At 44.8% G+C, this 17708-nt stretch overlaps 1 protein-coding gene across 13 annotated transcripts in view; it reads left to right on the top strand.

Moving 5' to 3' along the window:
* CAMK2G (calcium/calmodulin dependent protein kinase II gamma) overlaps window positions 1-17708 on the top strand; it is a 121699-nt gene that overhangs the window by 45279 nt on the left and 58712 nt on the right. For all 13 annotated transcript variants that reach the window (XM_055719614.1, XM_055719611.1, XM_055719615.1 and 10 more), the window contains one exon: window positions 9855-9914. In XM_055719614.1, the coding sequence (XP_055575589.1) occupies window positions 9855-9914 (60 nt within the window). The remainder of the gene's footprint in view (window positions 1-9854; window positions 9915-17708) is intronic.

The raw sequence follows: 17708 nt of genomic DNA, 5'->3' as shown, positions 1-17708 counted from the left end.
ATGGAGGGGAATGTGGGGAACCGCAGTCCTGCGGGGGAAAAGAGGTGGGGGGTGCTGCATGTCAGGCAGGGGGAAGGAAGAATGGGGGCTCTGGTGTAGGGCTGGGGTGCAGGTGCTGTGGGGGGCTGCGTTTTGAGAAATAGGCTAAACGAGGACTGAGCTGAAGGTCTTACAGGATATGAGGTCTGATCTGACTGCAACAGAGGGTTGTGCTCATTCTGCTCTGTTTTGGTGCAGAAAGGGGAAGTAGTCTGACCATTCAGAGCCGTGGAGCTCAGCATCTTATAGTTTGAAAACTTCGTTCCTTTTGCTAGTTGTGTTTGTATCCCACAGTTCCACCTTTCTCTGGGATGTAGGCTCTCGTAAGCTTTTGAGATTACATTATGCCGGTATACCCCAGGAAAGCAAAAGTACAGCTTTACACTCATCACAGTCCCGGTGGGGCCCTTTTAGCAAGTGCCCTGCCGGACTGGCCAGCATGTCGGTTGCACCATGCTTAGCGGGGAGTGTAGTTACACCACTTTTCTTCCTGTGTCAGGACTGTGGCTGGGTGCAGTTAACGCTGCCTGGCCACAGCAGATAAAACAAGATAAAAGAACTCCTGCCTTTTGCTGCACTTACATCTGCCACAATGTTGGTGATGGGTGATCTTTGTTGCTTCAGGTCAGGAGAAAGGTGGAGCTACAGTGTGCTGCTGCAGGAATGGTGCCCAGTACCTCCCACTGCAGCACCAGCTTCCCCTGTGTTTCATCCCACTCTTAAGCAAGGGAGATGTTATATAGAAGCAAGAAATGGCACTCTTTGCAGTAGCCAATGGAGCAGGTGGAGTTGGTGAATTGGTGGGTAGTTCTGACCATTGTCAGTTGGTAGAATTCTTGATGATTGTAGCAGACTGTAGGTACTGGTGTCTGTGGCCGTAGGTGTTAACCCAGCACACAGTTGGGATGATAACTTCAGTGGTGGAACGTTTCCTTCCCACCCATTTGCCACCAAACATGGAAGTGATGTTCCATCTATGACTTGTCTCCATCACAGTGGCATGAAAAATGCTGATGGGAAGAAGCAAGAAAGAAGGGGAATTAAATTCAGGTCAGAGGCTCTTGGAAACTCTTCATTTGTTTTTAGTAACTTGAAGTAACTAGTTGATGCGAAAAGTAGATGCAGAATAAAGCAGAATTGGCACAGGCCTTGTATATTCCACTGGCAACATGGGAAGGATGACCAGGGAGATTGAGACATTTATCTTTCCAGGAAGAGGAACCGGTACATCCTGAGAGGAGATGTGGACCAGAAGCAGGGCTTATATGTAAGGGATGGCGATGGCATGTGCCTCATGTGAGAGCTTATTGAAGGCTTTGACTGGGGCCTGAATGGTGCTTTGGCCTCTGTTAGTTGTTCTGTAGACATGTATCCTCCTCCCTGCTAACGCAGTGACTGTGTGGACACCAAGGCGTCAGGCTGAATCTGTTAGGCTCTCCTTGGCCTGTTGCTTTTTGCTGAACAAGACTGGGAAGAGCCTTCAGAACAGCCTGAAGAGCAGGGGCTTTGGGGGCCTGTGGCTCGTGGGGAGGGATGGGTCGGGGGAGGCGTGGACAGCAGATGCTCTGGAGGGGTGTCTCATCAAAATCCTGCTCTGAGTGCTGTAGCAAGCTCAGAAGGAGATCCCTTGCCCAGATTCTGAGTTGATCTCAAATTTGAAGCCAAGGGCTGTGCCTGCAGCGGATGGCTGGGGTGCTTGCTCCTTCGCCTTTTACGTTCTGGTGCATGCACCTGCATTCAGAGTTCATGTTGCTTTGCAGTGCTGGCCTTGGCCAAACTGTGGGGTCTGCTGTCAGCTAGAACCTGAGCTGAGTGGTGGGAGTTCTTTCTGTCTGAGAGAGAAAGAAAACACCCAATCTGGCTTTATTTGTGCCTTTGTAGGCAAGGAATGGCGTGTCAGGCTTGAGCACACTTAACCCCTGTTTGTTGACATCATTAATTGTACCTGAGATGACTCTCACCTATAGCTGTGAGCCTGCGCTGATTCAGTAATTTGACCTCCTTTGACTCTTGAAGTTCCTGGAAAGTTGCTGGTGTCTGTGAGAGCCCAGGCTCTCTGCTTCCTCTTAATGCGCACAGCGGCTTGCTTTGCTTTTGCTTTATAATGTGTAGTAGTAGTACTACTACTACTAATGGTAATAATCAGGGTGTGCATTCTGGCTGAAAGCAAGAGGACAGGACTTCTCCTTCCCTTACCACATTAACCTGCTGGATAATCCAAAGAAAAATATTGGACAAGTTGTTTGCTGATAAGCTGAGAAATACGCATATGAAAAGAAATGGCAGCTTTGACACCGAGCATAGAAACTGCGTTCTCTTTTAGGTATTTTTAATGCCTTCTTTCCTTTTGCCACTGTTGTATACATGTTCATATCTGCCTTCAGTTAGATTATCTTTGCAAAGTAAATACAAGGTAATGAAATATTGGAAAAGAGAATAAATTTCGCTGGCCCGCTCTTCAGGGTGCTTATTGGAGATTCAAATATAATTAATTACCTAAACCGGCCTGACTTGTAGTCTGCGGTGTTGATAGTCTATTTTTTCTGCATTGCTTGAACAAAAAAGCAGAAACTGTTCTAAGTTCTTGTAGTTTGTTCATTTTATTTTGTTTGGTTTGGTTTTGTGGTACAGTAATACCAAGGGGTTTGCAGATACCAGTGTGTGGAAGCACAGCTTATTACCAGCTGTGTGAGCTTTGTGGCTGGTTGTAAGATCTGTGTGTGTATGTACTTCTAGGAGTAGTATTACACTTTTATGCGTGGAATTGTTTGTTTCTGGAAGGTTGGGAGTGTGTGGGAAAAGGCTGTTACAAGGTAATAGTATTAGTGGTTTTGCTAGAGGAAAGGCTTTGTCAGAAAGTACGTCTGCTGGCATTTCTTGAAAGAAGCCTTGTATTTATTTATTGTGTCCTGTTGGTGCTTCACCCTCCTTCTTTGTCAGTAGTTGAAGGCAGGTGATGAGGGTTTCACCGCTGTCTTGTTTCTCTAGCTTTTGTGGGGTGGGAGAGGCAGAGCTTTGCCGTTCCATCCTCCCTTGTTCGCTCCAGCTCTGTCTTCCCCCAGTGACGTGGTGACTCTCGCACAGTTGCTGCAGAAGAGGCACTGGTGGTGCTGGGAGGGGATGGGTGCCCCTCTGCCCTCACGCCTGGCACGTCGTGCCACGGGGGCCGTCCTGCGCTGGGAGGCTGGGGAACAGGCTGTGGCCTTCAGAAATGTCACCTGCAGTGGGGGTAGCATGCTGTTCCAGATTCGTTAGCTTTGGCTGGTCTTTGAAACGGCAGTGTAGAAACACTGATGTGGAAACGTCAAAGTCCTGAGCTGCAAATAGCTGAAGGGAAGGGGACTGTTTTTGAGGTCTCATTATATGCTTATTTTCTATATATTTTTATTTAGGTATCTGCTCTTAGTTCTTGTCAGAAAGGATATGCTGAATCTGTGGGGGCTTCTGGTGGTTCTTGAGGCCTAGCATGATTTTTTGTTTGTTTGTCTCTACCAACTTCTGCAGAAGGAGAGGTAGTGGTGATCTGAGACTTGCTGGTATTCATGTTTAATTTGGGGGAGCTGGCATACTGTCCTGTGCCACCCTGCTGGAAGTCCTGAGAGATCTCAGCTGTTCTGTAGCACAGTCTTGTGGGAAAAATAATAGAATATGGGGGAAATTCTGTGGTTTGAAGTGTGGGATGAGGCAGTTAGCTCTCTTTTGCTGGGAATGTCTCAAAGAGGAAGTTTAAATTTAAACAGGCAAAGAAAAGCATGAAGGAACCTGAAGGCTTAGACTGATCTCACACTACAGAATGTATTTGATGCAAATTCGATTTCTGTCTTGAAGCGACTCAAATGGTATCTTAGCAGCTGGCACCAATTGACTGTCTCCCGGAATTGGCATGATGACAGCAATCAAACTGAATTTATTGCCTTGGGTTTGATTCCTCTTCCGGACTCTTCCCATTCTCAGAAATGTAATCTAGAATGTGTTCCCACAGGAATGATAGCTTCAAGCCTCCTTTAACAGCAACGATAGAGCATGGTCCTAGTGCAGGATGAAGACAGGTGGGCTGTAGTGTTGCGCAGCCAGATTGTATATTCCAGTCGAGAACAGGAAGATGATGTGTTGGTAAAGGGAGGAGCAAGGTTTCTTCCTGCATGACACAAGTTTCTCAGCAAACAGAATCATTCACAACTAAGTGTTGGCTTTGTTGCTGCATCAATTTTTACTGCATTTAGGAAATAATCTGCCTTCCCATTAGGGTGGCTAAACTTTTTAGGCTGCCAAAACTCATCATCATCCTCCCCTTTTTTTTTCTGCTTAAAGCTGGTGTACTGAATAGAGAGAGAGCTTTAGCCATAGGACCTCAGTATAGCTGCAGTTTGGTAAAATAAGCCAGTAAATGCTGCTGTGGGTGTGCTCCTTTGCACATGGAACTGCGCTATCTTTCTAATGCTTGTTGAAAATACTGTGGTAGAATTCACCTTTTCCGCCTTGTTTCCTGGTAGGTGTGAAATTAATTACTTTCACTGATAAATCTTGGTTTGCTTTATTTTAATAACTATTTTGTCTACTCTTTCAATTAGTTTTTAATCCTGTCTCCTATTTGTGTTGGCTAGGAGAAGGAACTAACTGAAATGAGCATGGTTTTGCCGCTGTGTGTTCCTAGAGCAATGAATGTCAGTGTTCCTTGGGCAGGTGGAAGGTATGGACACAAAGGGCACATCTCTCTGGAAACACCGGTCCTTTGAGGAGCTTGTGGCAAGGCTCTGGCTGGAACTTGTGTTCACATGGCAGCTGCCTGCAGCTGAGACAAAACCCCTCTCCGCATCCCTCGGCAGCGGGAGTCAGTCGGGGCATGGCAGCCATGTCCGAAAGCAGGAGGGTTTCGTGCTGTGCTGCCTGTGCAGGGTCTTCTGCTCCCCAGCCCAGGTTTGGCCCTCGCCCGGTTTGCCTGGGACTCGTCTCCTCTTTGGGTTTGTTGCAGGTGTCTTGCTCCAGACTCTGCCTGTTGCAGGCGTACCTCAGCTCCACGCAGACAGGTCTCCCTGCGCTGCCCTGGCAGCCCCTTCTCCTCAGCGCAGCTTCCCAACAGGCTGATTAGGCACCCTTGACCTTTTTATTCATCTTTGTTGTTGTTGCTGCTGTTGTTGTTACATAAATGTTCTCACTTGACAGCTCTAGACTGCTGGGATTTGTAGATGTCCTGTGCCCTGCCTGTGTGTCTGAACATGTTCTCCTCCAGGCCTCGGGTACCCTTGGAGGAAAAAAAACCTCCTGAGGAAAAACCTCCTGCAAAGCAGCTGTGAGTGTAGTGGCTGGAGTAGAAAATCAGGAACTGATTCCCTGGGGAAGAATGGAGCCCAGGAGATGGGTCTTAGGTTATTCATCCATCTCTGCGTCTTCAGGGTAACAGACTGAAATGGTCAGGCAACGAAAGGATTTTCTGACAAAAGAGTAAGAAATGCACATCAATATAAAACTAGCCATATTCCCCACCCTGCTGGAGATTGCCAGGTTTTCTTGAAGTAAAGCTGTCTGTGTTTTGTTTTTTATTTCTGTGAAGTACACCTTTCTTTTACATCATGTTATACCGTTTATCTGCTGAAGTTTGATGCATTTAGGACATACAGGCCAAACTGTTGTGGTTTTGGTCTGCTGTACTCAAGCAGGGTTTGATTTGGTTTAGCCTGCTCAGTTAGAGCCAGTTACAGCTGTGACGTTATTGATTGTGTACAGGCACTCCTGTCCATCCATCATGCACAAGCAGTCCTGTCCCAGTGAAGGGACTGCACGTTTGTAGAAAATGAAGCAGTTTCGTTTTTGCAGGTCCTTAACTCTCACAAATGCTGCTAACACAAGCATTCTTGTTTTCTATTAAAGTAAATCCCTAGACAAATCAAAACCCAACCCAAAGAAATCCCAGTTCTGTGAACAGGCAGTTTTTTATCAGGTATATACTGAAGCAACCTGATATTAACTTCCTAGAACAGTGCAGTATTTGCAGAGCAATGATCTTAAGGGTACTTGGTTTAAATGTAGTCTCATATGCTGAATCAAGATGCAGAAATCAGATTATCTAAAGAACTAATAAAAAGGAACTGATTTTCACACTTTAGGTTGTGTATCAAACATGGGAAAGTTTTCTCCTGCTGTTTTTAAGCAACATTTCCTTAAGCATTTATATTTTAAATTTTGCGATGAAAGAGCTACATAGACTGCACTTTTCTGTCTTAGATACTCACTGCTTCAGACTGTAGATAGAAGAATTGCCCAAATAAGATTCTCTCTCTCTCTTTTTTTTTTTTTTTTTTTTTTTTTTTTGGCTGGAAAACAGCAAATTAATATTAGATGAGTGTTTGTAACATCCTGTACTTAGATTTTAAGCATCAGCTATGGTTCAGGGCTAGACAGCTCTGTAACGTAGCAGGGAAAGAGCTTGATGCAATCCAGTATTTGGAAGCCGGCGGTAGCTGAATTCAGGCTAGGAATGGCAGTGCTAAGTTTTCTAACAGGAAGGATAACTAACACTTGGAGTAATTTCTATGGATGTATGGCTTTGTCAGTTGGAGTCTTGAATGTGGACACTTGTGTTTTCTAAAGGATACGTGTGGTTTAGGCAAGTTATGGAAATGGGTAGTTGAATTTCATAGTTTGTAAAAGGTGGGAAATAGGCCTGATGTTCCAGGCAGAGATATTATTTCCTTTGCAAGCTCTTGGTAAGAGAGGGGTCTGAACCCATGTTGTCTTTTCATTGTTATTCTAATACGGTTAAGAATACTTTGCATTTTTAAGGTTCGGCAAGACCCCAAGACCCTGTATAAAGGATGTGTTAAATCCCAGCCTTTGACTGTTCTGCTGGGCTTGCAGAATTTTGTTTTTTCTTTCTTCTACTGGGAATAACCATTGCTAGACCAGAGGAAGGTAGAAAAATTGCAGCTCTGTGTTCGTTCCTCATGCATTTAGGTACCGGCTTGTTCCCCTTGAGTACCAAATCGACTCTGCCACTGCACCCTGGTATGAGAGCCAGATCACTGTGCCAAAGGGCCACCGGGTGATGAAGGAGGATGTACAAAGGAGCTGTCTTTGGGGATGGGGGGGGGAGGAGCTCTTTTTGAGTCACAGGTTGGGCTGCGTTCTGGTACCATCTGCAACAGGATGGGTGATCTTGTGGGAACAGAATCTGTGATCCTCCAGGACCCGCAGCAGGAAACCCACCCAGCCTGACCTTTCACTGCTCTCTGTTGCAGCGGCTGGCTGCTGTGGGCTGCTGCTCCCGGGGCTGGAGTGTGCTTTCTCTCTGCGGGTTGTGCTTGAGTTTGCCTGTTTTGTTGCCCTGGAGACAGAAGAGTGTGGTATGCTTTCCCCCTGACCAGAAATAGTTTCCTGTACCTTGTGACCAGGGCGCTGTACTCCTCCTCTGGTCTCCGGCCAGGCTGTGTGGTGCTGGAGGGATGGGGTGTTGGGGTGATGACCTCTTGTCACAAGTTCTGGTGTGGCTGCTGCCCATGATCACTAGCTGCCCTGCCCGCTCCCCTCCCTCTGCACGACAGTGTAGGATTTCAGGGGAGCAATTGCTCTTGATTTACATCTCCCATGGCATTTTGATGGTTATGTCATTTTGTTTGAGCCTTGCTCCTGTCAGCTGTCTGTCCTGGCTGTCAGGACTTGGTGGCTGAGTAGCACGTGGTGAGCTTTTACCTCTCCTTCCCCCTTTGCTCAGCTGTTTTTGCTGTCTGCTTCCCCGTGTCCTTGTACTTGGGAACAGATTCTCAGCAAGTGTAACCGTGCACGAGGGCAACGTGATCTGGGTGGATGAAGGATCCCCTTCTGTAGGAGTTCCAAGTAGAGCTGGGAGGGTAAGTGGGGAATTTGCAAGACCCAGGCGTGCAGCCGGGCTATGGATAGTTTATCTTAAACTCTCGTCTTGCTGTGAGAATCTGGCTCAAGTGCAGAGTATGCGGCACAGTTTGCTACTTTGCAGCCGTGTTTTGCAAAACTTTATTTGTGAGGGATACTGCTGAAAACGAAGCCAAGGCAGCCCTACCCTTCCCCAGCAATGCAGGTGAGAAAGAGCTTGCACTGCACCAAGGCCTGGGGAGTGTGGAAGCTCTCCAGACGTTCTTGCTGCCTGCTACTTTATTGGAGAGTGGTTCTGGCACAGAACTCTAAAATATATGCCACAACAACAATAATTTCCAGGATTGAGAGGGAAGGAGAGATGAAAGAAGTAATTTACCTTCCCCCATCCCTGAACAGTAGCAGATGAGGATGTAAGCACATCTCAGCCCTATAAAGTATTAATTGGGACATTTTCTGCAGTTCATCAGTGGGAAAGAAGACAGAAAACCTGCAATGCCCTGAGCTGCTATTCCCAGCCTGGGTGTTCTGAGCTGAGATCTGGCTTGGTCTCCATCTTCAGCTCACGGGGAAGAGAGCAGTTGCCCAAAGCCTTCATTTACGATGGGAAGGGAAGACCATGCAAGGACCAGGGAGCTGCACATGCTGTGTTCTCAGGCAGAGCAGTGTAGTGTGGCTTTGAAGTGGGTCTCCAGTGGCTTTCCTATAAATCAGAGGATGCTGCATTCCTACCAGTGACTGCTGAGTAGCCCAGCCAGCAAAGGGTCACGCTTACTCCTGTGGAGAAGACTTGTGTATCACAGGGGGTGCAGAGAAGGTGTGTTTTCAAGGCTGTCTGCCAAAGATCTGCTACAGAAGAAGTATCAAGAGCAGGCAGGGACTGCTGCTTCCCCTTGCTATATTCTTTCCATGGCTGGACTGGGGAGGAAGGGCAGTCCTTGCTGCTTGCCTCATTCTAGGCATCTGCATCCCCAAAAGTCGAGAGTTTAGCAGATGCCAGTGCTGCCTAAATGGCTTGCCTCCCTCACATCCTTTCGGCAGATCTGTGCTTGTCCAATGTGAGCATTTCGTTTGCGAGGATGGGGGCTTTGTAGTGAAAGTTCAGGACTCAGTCCTTGCTGTAGTGAAAGATCTCCTGGCTGACCCTCAGTGGCTAAAAGCCCCGCTGCTTCTTGGCTGAGGTGATCACAGTTGCTTTAGCTCCCTCTCCATCCCTGGCGCTCATGTGTGTTACATTCCTAGGGAGGAGAAACCATTTGTTACTCTTCTTGATATTTTTTCCTTTAATCCAGAGGACAGTTGTGATGGAACAGACGTTGCCTTTGGGCTGGAATAAGCATGCTTAGCGTTTGGGCAGAAATGCTTGCTTGGAGATCTCAGAGTGCTTGATCAGCATTTCGCCAGCGTGTCCATCCACGGGTACTGAAGTATGGTTACCTTTACAGTTCACTGGAGCTGGCGGAGTTCCCTACTTCATGTGATGGCCGTGCACTAGCAGGAGCTGTGTATTTCTCCCTCTGACTCTGTCCTTCCTCCCCAGTGCTTCTCTGGAATGCAATCAGGTCCTTTTCCTATTTCATGTGGACTATTTTTTCAGAAACTTTTTCTCCTCCTCTCCAGCCTTGGAGAAGGGGGAAAGTCTCAGAAGGGGTGTCACTGGAGGTGCCTTTGGCATATCTGTGAGACTGAGGGAAGAGCAGCATCTCTGACTTTGCAGCTACTCACTTGGAATCCAGGGAGGGAATATCAGTTTAGTGCTACCCTGTAGCAGGAGTGGAGGTCCTCCTGCAGCCCCAGCTGCATCGCCCTCGCCTGAAACGGCTGTGAGGTTCTGGGAGACAGTTATGTTCTAGCAAATCCCACCTCTCTGGACTTCTGCTGGGTCACTGTGCTCCTTTCTCTGTTGAATATGAACAAAAGCTTAGTTCAGAGTTGCGGTACTTAATGCCTTGTTTCTTATTCTCTTTCAGATCACCAGAAACTGGAACGTGAAGCTCGAATCTGTCGACTTCTAAAGCATCCAAATATTGGTAAACCTCCTTGGGCTCAGAGGGATGGGGGTGAGAGAGAAGTAGTGTGTCTCATCTAGCACGCTGTCAGAGGGCAGATGTATTCTGAATGTTCACCACAACTTGTCAAACTTCCCTGTTGAAATCACCTCGTTTTCTCTCTTTGACAAATTCTGCATATGACTCTGTCCCATTCCTTAGCATCCTGGCCCAGGTGTTCACCAAACTCTGCTGTGGTCCCGTGTGCTCGCCCATGCAGAGCTGTCCCTGCTTATTGGGTGCTGCATGACTTGTCTGTTCATTTGACATTCAGCAATGGGAGTGGGCTGTTGTGTTTGTTTTCCCCGCACCTGTCTTCTGTTTCCCCTTTTTGGCACTTGTTAATATATACGTTTAAATGCTGTATTCAGTGACGTGCCCAGAGTTAAAGGAGGGTGGGCTAATATGTCAGCTCTTCTCATTACAGTGGCCACTTACTCCAAAAACAAGAGACCAAAAAGAAATTGCCCATTTTGGCAGTGGGGGAAAAAAAAAAAAAAAAAAAAAAAAAAGAGGAGGAAAAAAGGAAAAAGGAGGGAAAAAAAAGTAAAGGGAATAGTGGAATAGTTTTGTCTAGGAAAATAGGAAGAGGCAAAAGAAGGCACAACTCTGAACCAAAACTACGTTATTTAATGAAATGTAGAGAAAGGATATGGATTTTTATATAGTTCTGTAGCTCCACTATGAAGTTTGTCATATGGTTTCTTTTAGAGAAATTGCATGTTGCTGGAAGTTTCTTTGAGCAAAAACTTTGGACCATTAATAATCCCCTTTTTAGATCTTTAAACAAATAAAGCCTCTAGGATCCTAGCTAAGGTCTAATTCGAGTTAATTTATTTAAGAAAACATTAAGAAATACCAAACTGCTGCCTTCAACCAAGCCACTGTTAAATATCCCTGTCTGGGAAAGCTGTGATGCATTACATTGTCTGTCTTCTGCGTAACCCTGTGTGTCAGTGTAGGTGATGTTTTAAGGACATCTGTCTGGTCTCCTGGCTTTCAGCTTTGTAATCAGTTGCTCCTACCCTCTGAAACCCTGGGAGGGGAAAGGTGCCCCACAGCATACCCTGTGGACTAGCACCTGCAGCCTGTCCCATATGTGATGAAGAAGCAGTTTCCACAAGCTCAGGACCTCACAAAATGCCAAGCCACCTTAGTAGCAGCTCTTCAGCAGAAAGAGCTTTGTTGCATCTGAGTGTAGTTGTGGAGGTATGACATAAAGAGTAGTGGTGGCCACCTGCTACAGTCATTTGCACTGATAAATATATTGGTCGGTAAATGTATTGCTTGGCAATATTCAGAATGACTAAAACTCGTATTAGCTAGTTACTGAGCTTCGTTTGCCCCATAAGTCTTGTTGCCTTGGTTTAGTCACTTTTTACTTTGGCCTTACCTTCGCTGTCATCATCTCTTCTTTTTATCATTTCTTACACCTTTTCTTGCCAAGCCTCTCACAGAGTAACTCTTATACACAAGAGGAAAACCAAAACGGGAGACATACCGCATTCCTGGTTCAATTCTGCAGCTTGTGCCTCATCCATGATGAGTGGCAGCGCATGTCTCCTGTTGTATTGTGATTCGGAAAAGACTGTTTGGGGGAATGGCGGTGGTTCTTGCATTTTCTACAGAGTATTTCCTCTCTGCCTAGAAAGAACAGGTTTGGGTTTTTTTAAGATAAAGAGACTAGTCATTTTAAACTCAACGGGTGGTCGCAAATAGCAATAAAGGAATTAAGTTTTATGCCTACAACACAGAATCAAAGTGTGTGGAATAAAACCTCAGGAAGTCATACAGTCCATTCAGCAGTCCTGTGAAAACTTTTCGTACCTGGCTGATTCCAGGCATGTTTGTTCTTAAAAACCTTTAATGCTTCCACAGCCCCTAGTGGCAGTCTTTCAAATGCTTAAGTTTTCTGTCAGACATTAGAAAAACCATACTCTGCTGCTAGCTTAGCTCGTTGTTTCTAGTTATATCCAGAGTATATGTGGAAAGTAGTTTTCCTTTCTTGTAACACTCTTTTACATATTTGAAGACTGTTATCATGTCTCTTTTTAGTCATCTTTTTCTTCAGACTAAACAAACCCAATTCTTTCAATCTTTTCTCATACGTCATGTTTTCTAGACTCCTAGTCTTTTTTTTCTTTCTGTTTTTTTTTTCTCCTTTCTTTTTTTTTCTTCCCCCTCCCCTTTTTTCTTTTGCTGGACTTTCTCCAGTTGCTTCATATCTCTCTAGAAATGTGATGCCCAAAAGTGGACATAAGATTCTAACTAAGGCCATGTCAGTGCTGACTGGGGAGGAAGAATTGCTTTACCTGTCCTACCAAAGATACTCTCGTTCTGTATATCAGCCTGTGAAACTTGCCATTTAAATGCCATTTAAATATTTTGTTGATGCACAGTTGCTTTCTGACGCATTATTTCTCCAGACTTTCTGCAGAACTTCTGGCAAGCAAATAATTTTTCCATCTTGTGTAGATGAGGATTCCTGTCAAAGCGTACATTACATTTGTCTTTATTAAAACAAAGAGAGAGATATCTACTCTGTGGGCTCCCCCCAGATTTCTCAAGACCATTTTGATTTATCTTCTGATAGTATAATAGGGTTGCAACTCCCCCCACAGTAATGTGATCTTTGATAGCAATGGCATATCTATTGTATCAGGTAGATACTTAATAACACTGTTGAATACTTTTGGACTCTGGACAGACTCCTGAAGATATCACTTGTTGCATTGTTCCAGTTTGACAGTGATCAATTTTGAGTATATTTTTTCAATGAGTTGTATACACCATTACAAGCTAGTTCTGAATATGCATTTTTTCTAAATTGCTTATGGAAATAGCATGTCAGCTGCTGTCAGAGGCCTTGCTGAAGTCCAGATGCTGCATGCGTTGCTGCTTCCTATTCCTGGGTCTTGTTACCTTGTCATCAAAGGGAAACATGTTGTCCTGATCCAGCAGTAGTTTTTTTCCTTGAAATGTGTATTAGCAGTTAGTAATCACCTAGTTACTGCCATTCGATGTTGTAAACTCTCCTAGATGAATACTTGGTGCGATGCCTCACCAAGCCCAGTGTGAGCTATCCTAGGAACACCGCAGCAATCCTGAAGAATTCTGCAGATTTTGCACTTGCTTTAATTTCCCCATTAAATCTTGTTGTTACTATTTTTGTTGCAAACTACGTTGCAGCATGTCCTGCTCTTTCTATGGTGACCTGAGCCTCTAGTGAGTCCGGGCCGAGTACTGAAAGTTAGGACCCTGTGAGGTGGGCTGCTTTTCTTTCCTGCCTATACAGAGCATATAAAGCAAACCTGTCGCTGAATTTGTGGTTCTTACTCGTTTGCTGCAAGACAGTTGATTCTGCTGTGGAGATTCTGAACGGCCACACGATGACCGTAACACTACGATAAAATAAAGGTTACTCTAGGTACAAAATAGTGGTGATATGTCCTTTGGCTGTTGCTTTTTGTGAAATGACGGCTTTCTGAGTTACCATAACAGGCTTTCATCAAACCTTAGCCCTAATTATAGGCTATTGCTCTGTAATTGGGTGTTTGGCTTGTCTTTAGGTGCACGTTATGGCCAAGGTAATCACAGTGGAGTAATCCTTGTAAAAGCTTAGTGTTGCAGTAAGGTTTTTTTAGTCTGGACAGGAGAAAGTTGACTCGAGGCAATTTTCTGATTTCTGACTCATGGAATGTACCGTGTTCTCATTGCAAACCGTCCATTTGAATGTGCCATTACACCTGGTTGCCTCTGACTTCAGTTCAGTAGAAGAAGGGCTTCTTTCCCTAACTTTCAACTTGTTGGGGTTTTTTCCCCCCTCTTGATAACTTTATAGCATATTGTGGATTCTGGTCCAGAGAAACCACGTGCCAGCCCTGGTCACCAAATACAGCAGAACTGGATGGAGATCCATCAGTGATCTGTTCACTCCACCTTGTTTTAAAGGCAGAAAAGATGCACCCATTACGGAGGATGCGGGAGTGTTAAAGAGAGGCAGAAGGCAACATCATTAAAACCCCACTGTCAGTAAGCAGATAAAATGCCTGTGGAAGTTGGCAAGAGACACGGCTCTATGGGGAATTCCACTTCTTGAACAACGTACTGTTCCAGCAATTCACTTACTTATAAATCTTGCAGGCATTTGACACGGTTGTATTTGGGAACATCTAGAAGCGAGTGATAAAGCTTTCTTCTTGGTCCCTGTTTTGCAGGAAAGAAGCAGGTTTTTATAACACGTTCATAGCTCTGACCGTTCATGCGCAGGCCCTTTCCTGATTGTGCCACTGAAGCTTGTGCAATGGCTAAGATAAAATAACCCTCGCCATTGCCTTCTGCTCCGTGTAGAGCTAAACTTGCCGTCTGTTGAAATACTGACTCTTTCTTACTGGAACAGCTCTTTTGGTCTGCTGCTTAGTTCAGTCAGTCAGTATATTTGATTTTTAAGTCCTGTAGTTTATTCACTACATAGGGATTCTGTTGTGGAGAATTCCGTTTTCTCCCATGCTTGCTGCTACCCATCAAATATTAGAGCAGTGACGGGGCTGGGAACCCCGGTGTCCTCCTGCAGGCTTGTTCAGTGCAGCTGGGAAGTTCAGCACAGTGCCGAATGTGACCTTTCCTGTCCTAAGACTCCCAAAGCAATAATGATGCAAAAATTTTGGTAAAAATCCTCATTCATAGTTTTCAAAACTCCTTAGCGTTCCTGTGTTCTCCTACAAGAGTAGGATTTGTGGCTTGTTCAGCGTACCGTGAAGTCTGTGCCGTGCATGGATTTTGTTTACTGTGTTAGGTGTTGCCCTCCTACTTCTAAATTTTCTTTGCTATGCGGTATAAATATGTGCTTCCTCTTTGGATCTGTTACCAAATGATCTCTCCTCTTTCTTATATAATTTTAACCCAACAGTACAAAAGTAGTTCTTGAGTATCTTTTGTTTGTAGTTCAAACTGAGCACTTCTGGTTGGTTATTGTGTCCCAGCTCATGGCAGGATTTGCTGTGAAGAGCCTTGTGCACTTAGGTCTAGAATAATTAAAAATAGTGATTTTAAGAGAGGCTGGTGGTAGCCCAAGAGCCAGAGCCAAATGCTGTTTCTGATTTCTGCCTTCATATCCTTTGCTGAACTGCTTCAGAATTAATTTCTTTGAGGGAATTTATAGCAGTAGTGAAACGCTGTCCTCAGCATCTATCAGAATTATTGCTTTTTCAGGGTTTTCCTGCTTCTGACTTTCTCTCCAAAATGCACTTGCACCTGAATTCTTTTTATTTTAACTTCTATCTGTTGGCTTCTCTCAGGATAAACCAGAAGTTTGGACACGTCCTTATTTAACATGGAGAGAAGACGGTATAGAAATCTCCTGTGAATTAGAAGAATTTCTTTTGACCCAGTTCAGTTTTATTTCCTTTGACAAGTGGTGTGTCCTCCTAGTACCTCTGTCTCGTGGGAGTGATTTTGATGGATGTGTATAAAAAAAGGTCTCCTGTTTGTGTGCCCTTAAATGATGGTTACGATCAAGGTGCGGATTGCTGCAAGGACCAAGAAGGATGCTATGCTTCTGCGTGCAGCCCAGCTGGAGAATCCCACAGTGCTCATAACTAACCTGGGTGGGAAATGGGGTGCATTGATCGTGTCTGCAGACCTAATACTGGGTTTATTGTCCTAGCAGTATCAGCTGCAACTGAAGGTTCGCTCCTTCTTCATTTTAAGATGCTACTCTTGGTAAGCAGGCCCTCACTTTTCCCCCCCTGCTGCTACTTGGAATGTTTTCTTATCACCTTTTCCTTAACAAGAGATTTGAATTGCTTCCTTAGTGAACAAGGGGGAAAAAAAGTAGGCTGTGTTTTGCTGTAAACAGCACATTTCCTTGTTTTCATTTGGCTGCAGACATCCAGACTGCCTTTGCAATTGGGACAGAAAGGATGTTATGCACAAAGAATAGTTAAAATGCTGGGGATTCTCCAGTGGTTTGGCTGTGCTTGCTGTCCTATGGAAACTCAGTGGTTTCCAAGTAGGATGCTCCCATGCCTGGCCTGCTCTTTAAAGCTGCTGTCCCGCAATTTCTATATTCCTGTAATTTTAAGAAAAATGTTTCTCCATAATCACCCTCAATTTGGGAATGGAGTAACAATTGCATTTTCTTCCTTGCCAGGGAATATATTTATTTTGTGTGACTTCGTGTTCTGTACTAGAGAGGGATTTGGATTTTGTTGTTCATCTCTTCAGCTGTGAGATTTATCTGTATGCAAGCAATCCCTTAAAAAAAATTATAAATAGTGGGATGATGGCCAGACTTGGTGCAGTCAGACTCAAAGGTACTGCAAAAGTTGGCAAATTCCCTTAATTTTCTTTCCCCCTGTTTCTGATTACAACAGCGTTGAGGAAATGGAAGGAGCCTCCTTTGAGGTTTCCCTTGCCAGAGCTCTGAACAGAACAGGGGGAAGCTGCGCTCTGGTGCAATCCTGCAGGCACAGCCTGCGTTTTGAACAGAGCTTCCCTTGTGGCAGCATTTAGTGAGTGTCCTGGGCGATGTGAGAAAGGAGTTGTGAAAATCGGGTGAAGGCAGCAAGGCTGGGGGGATGTCAGGCAGAACACCTGCCTGCATGGACGGGAGCGATGCTGTGCAACACCAAAGGCTGATTTGGCCCTGATGGCAGCAATGTGTGTAGCAAAGCTGCAGAGTCTGAGCCCCTAGAATTTGTCATGACCTCTACCTTTATTTTGTTAATTCTAATAGAGAGGGTGTTCTCTGTGCGTTTTCTCTGACATACTGATAAAGTTGGCTTGTTATTATTTTGGGGTTTTTTTAGAAAAAGCTCTCATATAATGCTAGTGGTTATCAACAGTACTTTGCTTATCTGGTATGTGGATTATCGGAAATTATTAATAACAATTCTGGATGGCTGTGATTGCACTGTTATCAGTAAAGTAGGAAATATTCCTGCTAATGCACTCTTCTGGCTCATGTAATGTTTAAGTAGGGCATACTAAGTGTCGTGTGTCACGCACTGAACTTCAGCCTTTCAATACAGACATCGCAAAATTCAAGGAGAAATAACATTTACTTGGCACTGAAACGTATTTTAAAAAATCTTTGTGGTTGTTTTTTTTTTTTAAAAAACTTTTTGGGTTTTACCTCTGCAGAAGGACCAGTTTCTTAACAGGAAAGATACTGTTCTCCCTTCAGCTTCTTTCTAGGCTGTGAATTTCTGTGCCTAAGGGAATTCCCTCTGCCTTGGCACCATGTATGGCAGAAAAGGCACTGCTTTTACTTCATTTTTTAGGGCCAGAGTGTTATAAAGGTTACAGTAAGAACAGTGGTGTGGGGGAAAACCCCCACCTCTGTGTGCATGTGTGCCTTTTCCTGCTCCCTTCGGACTGTTCCTTGTCTCTTTGCAGAGCCTGCAGCAGCTCGGTTCTGCTTGAACCCGAGTGGAGTGTTAACAAGCCCTTCTTCTCTTCCATTTTCTGGAGCTTTAAAACTGCAATCGGTGTGAAATGCTGCGGGCTTGGGGAGTTTGCAGCAAGCTAGTTTATATCCAGCATACTGTAACCTCTCTGTGTCAGATTTGGAAGGAGGAGGAGGAGGGAAAGAGTCGACGTTCCGAAGGGACTGGTTAACAGCAGCATGCTGTGTCCTGTTAGCTAACTGTCCTGCTGCTTTAGTTACTGCTCTAACAAAGCTGGTCATTAGCTTCTGGAACAGATGATTTCTAGAGGATTATTTGCATTACACAATTCAATGCTTTTTAATAGAAAATTTTTAATTAAAAGGAG

Source organism: Falco cherrug, chromosome 9 (genome assembly GCF_023634085.1).
Source record: "Falco cherrug isolate bFalChe1 chromosome 9, bFalChe1.pri, whole genome shotgun sequence".
NCBI lineage: Eukaryota > Metazoa > Chordata > Aves > Falconiformes > Falconidae > Falco > Falco cherrug.
The sequence above is the reverse complement of the archived record's forward strand: the minus strand, read 5'-3'. Positions and strand labels throughout refer to the sequence as shown.